The sequence below is a fragment of the Suncus etruscus genome, chromosome 7, assembly GCF_024139225.1.
Source record: "Suncus etruscus isolate mSunEtr1 chromosome 7, mSunEtr1.pri.cur, whole genome shotgun sequence".
In the NCBI taxonomy this organism is placed as follows: Eukaryota; Metazoa; Chordata; class Mammalia; order Eulipotyphla; family Soricidae; genus Suncus; species Suncus etruscus.
The window spans coordinates 88432675-88438674 of NC_064854.1; the positions used below are offsets into that span (position 1 = coordinate 88432675).

The 6000-nt window shown below is 33.8% G+C and overlaps 1 protein-coding gene across 3 annotated transcripts in view; it reads right to left on the minus strand.

Moving 5' to 3' along the window:
* The window catches only part of LOC126013637 (myosin-8-like), a 44263-nt gene extending 41885 nt beyond the window's left edge, over window positions 1-2378 (minus strand). For all 3 annotated transcript variants that reach the window (XM_049776759.1, XM_049776758.1, XM_049776760.1), the window contains exons 1-3: window positions 2169-2378; window positions 1300-1443; window positions 1066-1222 (exon numbers count right to left, since the gene is read on the minus strand). In XM_049776759.1, the coding sequence (XP_049632716.1) occupies window positions 1066-1222; window positions 1300-1443; window positions 2169-2378 (511 nt within the window). The remainder of the gene's footprint in view (window positions 1-1065; window positions 1223-1299; window positions 1444-2168) is intronic.
* Window positions 2379-6000: the final 3622 nt, after the last annotated feature.

Genomic DNA, 6000 nt, shown 5'->3' on the forward strand with positions numbered 1-6000 from the left:
ATCCAGCTGCCTAGTATATAAAATTCTGAAATGAGTCAATATTTGGAGAATTTCTGGAATGCAGTTGGCTCCTGTGGGCAAGGAAAGAACAGTTACTTAAAATCCATGTAGAACTGCTGGCCAATTTGTAATTTAACAGTCCTATTTTATCTCTATCTATTTTTTTTTGGACAGGACAACTTAAAATCAAATGCCACAAAACAAATTAAAATCAGAAATTAAAATAAAGTACCCTGTCATTTCCAAAAATCCCATAGAACAATTTAGAATATTTTTAAATGCATTACATTTCGTGTGTAAAGACAAAGGGTTTTAATGCTGTATTTGGGTTGAAAAGGCGTACCAAAATTGTTTGATAGGACAAGAATTATAAAATTACCTATATAAAAGTCCATCTTTCTCTTTATATGAATTTCTTTTTTCTTGTTTCAGAAAAAATATCCTCTACTTTACTATTTTGATGACCAAATTTGCATGGCAATTGAAATTAATTTTCTTTTGTTTTGTGAATAATATCTTTTCACTACTGTCTAAGAAACTTGACTTCCTGAAAGTTTGGTTGATATGAACCAACTTGTACAAATCTAGTGGGTCTCAGTGAACTTCAATAGCTAAGTTAGTGAGGCTGATATTATTTTAATATTACATTTTTATTTTATGTTTCAGTACAAGAGCTCATGCAGACTAAGCTGTACAGTAATTCATGCAGATCTTCTATTTGCCTGGACTCTCACATTTTCAGCAGCATCTTGTCAGGCCAGTAAAGAGTTTTGTACCACAGTATGTTTGGCATCTCTCTAGTATGGCTGTTATTTCAGTCTCTGAGATTGGCCTTTAAATATTCACTGGTAGTTCCAACTAGGCTTCCTTGGGTGGTAAGGGTCTACAGTGAGCTTCACTGTGTTCCTTTATAAAATGAAGGTGTGTGTAGCAAGAGCATATAATATCACAACTCTTGTTCTTTGGAAACTTTATGAGCTTGCTATGCATTATAATCAAGGTCTCAAACTCCGCTTTTTCTTTCAAGACTTTACCACATTTCTGTAAATTATGTCTCTCACTCACCAGTCAGCATGAACTGATAGGCATTGTCAGAGATGGAGAAGATGTGGGGTGGGGCCTCCTGCCGCTTTTTGCCTCTGTAGGCAGACACCACCTCAGGGTTATATACAGGCAGCCACTTGTAAGGGTTGACGGTGACACAGAAGAGGCCTGAATAGGTCTGAGAAAATCAGAAAATAAAACATGTAGATCTTATGCTATAGATAGAAACAATGAAAATAAAGTTATGTCACTTACATAGATCATCCAGGCTGCATAACGCTCTTTAAGGTTGTACAGCACTCCAGGTTCGTGTAAGTGAGTCATCATGGCCATGTCCTCAATCTTGTCATATTTTGGAGGGTTCATGGGGAAGACTTGGTCTTCCCTGACAATTAGAGTCTGGCAAATAGAGAAGTTTCTATTAAGTTTGGAAGTAGGATGTGTAGATCTCTTCGGTTAAAAAGATTTAATAGCATACACTTTCAAGACATGAATATACATTAGCTTCAGTTTCTGTTGCAAAGAACTACTTCTTATAATGAATTAAAGTATTCATTTTATAAATATATTTTTTCTCACATTTTCTCTTTCAGGTTTAGCTATCAATTTATATCCTTTTACTTTTAATTATGTAAAAGCCCTTTTAATTCATTCACAAAAAATTTCACTTTTTTGAAATTGAAAAGAAAGAAAAGAACAGAGATAATAATGTTATTTTTATGCCAAGGACAGAAATTCCTTAGGAAAATATAGTTTCTATTTTATTTTGTTTTGGAGAAATTTACACTGTGAAATGGATCATTGAAGAGCAATGCTAGTCAATAAAGTTCTTTGTTAGTTAGAACTGGGAGATTTACTTTCTTTTGTCATCCAAATCTACTATCCTGAAGTGATCTTGATTTGGGTGTTTGCATTTGCAACAAGTGAGGTTTCAACTCAAGAAAACAGTTTTTTGGGGGGAACCGGGTGTAGAAGTTCCCAGTGGCTCATGTTACTACAGACCTTGTTTGGAAGATCAGGCATATCATGGGAATTGGTTACAAATTAAGCAAGTGTCTTAATCCCTGATCTAATTTTTTTTCTGGTGAAAAAAAAAAGAAAGTAGCATTTTTTTTTTTACTTACAGCTCCACCTTCAGTCTTTACAGTTACTTTTCCTCCTTCCCTGCTTTGTATTGTGCTTTTCACATATGATTCCTTGGGCTCTGCCACAAACACTGATGTTTTTGCATCAAATGGCTTGTTTTGAGCCTCAATTCGCTCCTTCTCCGATTTTCGAAGATAGGGAGCAGCCTCACCATAAACAGCCATCTCCGCATCTGAACTCGAACTCATGGCTGCTTTTTACTTAAAGAGGATTCTCTTTGAAAAAAAAAGTGGGGAGAAAAATAGAGATTAGAGATTGCTATGTGAGCTAGAATTTAAAATTAAATAAATACTGTGCATACATAATTTGCACTCAAGTTTTTGAGTGCTCTAATATGATCTAAAAGAACTAGTTTGGTGTAAAATTAACATTTAATTAAAGCTTTATTTTAGGACTTTGCAAATTTCTTTTTCAGAGTGTCTTTGATAGAGTCAGAGAAGCCAAAAGGTTGCCCATCACACCCAAACCCAGAAAGACAGAGACTGCCAATTGGTGATGCCAGTACCATAGGGATTTTATTACCTGGGCCTCAGGGGTCCAATAGTCTGTCTAGCTGATCTGTGGATCCTGAGTGACAGTTACTTACAATCTTTATAGGGTTTTTGAAACGTTATGTATATCATTCAATAAATGATCAAGCAGAAATTTTGAAACAGTAATTCCTTCAAACTTCAACCACAAGTACCCTCTCCTATCCTATCCCACCTGCGTTCGGTGTAAGTCAGTTTATTGTCCCTTTAACTATTTTCATGTTTGTTTCAATGTATACATAGGACAATGCCTAGATTAATAAATGACAAAGGTAAGACATTCTTAGCTGCCTAGATTGCTCAGGCTTTGAGGCTTGAGTTGTCATGGTATGTCCTGTCCATTGTTAAGGCTTTGGAACTTTAGTTAAACTTTAAACAAATCCCGTGAGCATGATTCACAGAAGCAGAAGCATAATTAATACATTTCAATTTCATCATTCATGTTTTATTTTCAACAATCTTAAACCCTGAACTGGGGTCCCTAAAATTGAAAGGCAGTAAAATTGTGTAATGCTTTAATTTCCTAGTTATTACAATTTCTATAATTAATTTTTTGACTCATTGTTAAATAGTGATCATAATTCTTTTTTTTTTTTTTTTTTTTTTTTTTTTTTTTTTTTTTTTTTGGTTTTTGGGCCACACCCGGCGTTGCTCAGGGGTTACTTCTGGCTATCTGCTCAGAAATAGCTCCTGGCAGGCGCGGGGGACCATATGGGACACCGGGATTCGAACCAACCACCTTTGGTCCTGATTGGCTGCTTGCAAGGCAAACGCCGCTGTGCTATCTCTCCGGGCCCGTGATCATAATTCTTAATTCCCACTCTTTTCTTCTCCATAATCTTTACATGGACTATTTTAGGACAGTCATGTGGTTAGAAAAGAAATCTTGACTTGCATTGTTTTAATTCTATAATCTCTTTTTGAAACTTTTCCTTTTGACACAGAGTTCAGTAGATCTAAGAAAACCTTTCTTAAATCAATTCTACAGAACTCATATTTTTACAGTCACTGTATTTTCATTTATAAATATGCCCCTTTAATATTGGCATGTTACATTGGTAATCATGTATTTCCTTCACTTTGTTAGAAAATTACTTGAAGTAAATGTCATGCTCTATCCTAAATTACATATAATATCACTGAAGTATAGTATTCCGTCTTAAAAAAATCTACCTAAAAATATGTATATTGTTCTCCAAATCTTTCCAGGAGTGATTTGAGCATAGTAACATTCATTGGGTGTGTCCCACTCCCTCCAAATAAAATAACAATAAAAATAAAAATAAATAAATATAACAATCATTAAAAGTAGCTCAAATATGATTTTATTTACAGAAGATCTGTGCAGTTCTATAAAGAGCTGCATGATTCTATAAAAAATAAAATTCTTTGCTATGAGAATTTCTCTAGAATATTTTTAAAATATCTGTCAAATGTATAAGTACTCGTTGCTTGGAAGTACCAGGAGGTTGGCATAAAAATGTCTTTTGCCTTTATCTGGAAAGTTTTAAGTGCAGAAATGTGGAGAAAATTGTTGGGTTTTCTCCAGCTGAGAACAAATTGTCACAACTCATTCTGTAGTATAAGCTTCCTCATGAAACTCAAATACTTTTTCTACAAGCAAGGCAGTTAGATATTTTGAAAAGTAATATTCAGAATATCTAAGCATTCATTTTGAAGCACTACTTTAAGAACAGGGAAAAACATGAAAATGAAGTACAGTTATGAGTTGTTAAGTGAATCTTACCTCTAGAATTGAAGATTAACATGCAGGTTTAGAAGAGTCTAACACTGTAAAACAGTATGTATTTTATTAGTGAAGTTCTGAGATCAGTATAATTCTTATAGAACTAAATTTTTCTTGTTTAAGGTTGATTCTATGCAAATTAAAGACAAAGTTTGGAAGAAATTTCATACTCAGAGGTGGTCCACAGGCCCAGATCTTTCTGTCTCATAAGTTCTTTAAGTCCCAAGACCCAAATCTTACCTCAAGTTCTTGGTGGAGACAATGAAGGCAGGATCTGACTTCCTTATATATAAACTAATGTGCTGATGCTGCAGCTATCTCCTCTTTGTTAAGGCAAAACATTTGGCAACATGAACCCTCAGCATAATTCCACTGACATTTGGCATGTTTGGATATAATTAGAAGTATTCATATCATTTTGAGTATGTGAACCAATCTCCTATAAATAATTCTACTAGGACCAATCTGCCAACAGAGAATGCTTTCTAATATGCTGAGAAGGTAATCTTTGACAGTGGGTCTTCAAAGTAAGTCCCTGAAGGCTATATTTGATTTGGCACACTTTCTTCTGCATGCCCAATGATCGGATACCAGGCAACATAGACCATAATTCTTTATTTGCTACCATAGGAACTCTTCCCTTCATTGCCATGGATTAGTGCTTTGGGGTTGGGAACACACCCAGCAATGTGAAGAGATACTGTAGAGTCTTTACCATTATTCAACAGTTAACATGAAAAATTATTATTTTATTCTAAATTAATGTATTAGTTGTATTAAAATAAGCAAAAGGAAAATATTTATGTCTCAATATGTGAAAATTACATAAAGGCTTATACATGAGAATTTATTTTATATATGTTTATCAATATAGGTCTTATACTCTGCTTTTAATCATGACTCCTATTTACATTATTAAAACTAAAATATACACCAATTACAATTATTATTTAAAAGTTAAATATTTTTATAATCATGTATATTGGAGTAAAACATAAATGGTAAAAAAAGTCATTGATGTAGTGACATTGTATAAGAAATTTGGTTTTTACTTAAGTAAAGTTAACCTTTGCAAGGAGGTTTACTTCTTTGGTGTATAGTTCTATGAGATTTTTATACATATGTTAATGATGTAAATATATTAAGTAAGAACTAATAGGATGCAGAATAGTTCAATGTTTAGGAGTTTTTATAATTATATATGTGACTATTCATATTATGTTATGAAGCACATAGTTGAGGAAAATTTTTATAATAAAATTATTTAAGCACAGTGGATACAAAATTAAATTTTCTTTATAGTGTTTGTTCAATTCTTTTCCCCATTTTTTCTTTGATGCTCTTGCTCCTAAAATTATGTCCATATAGCTGAGGTTTTGTCTCTGTATTTTTTTTGTTTGTTTTTTTTTGATTTTTTGGGCCACACTCGTTTGACGCTTAGGGGTTACTCCTGGCTATGCGCTCAGAAATCGCCCTGGCTGCTCGGGGATCGAACCGCGGTCCGTCCTACGCTAGCTCTTGCAAGGCAGACAC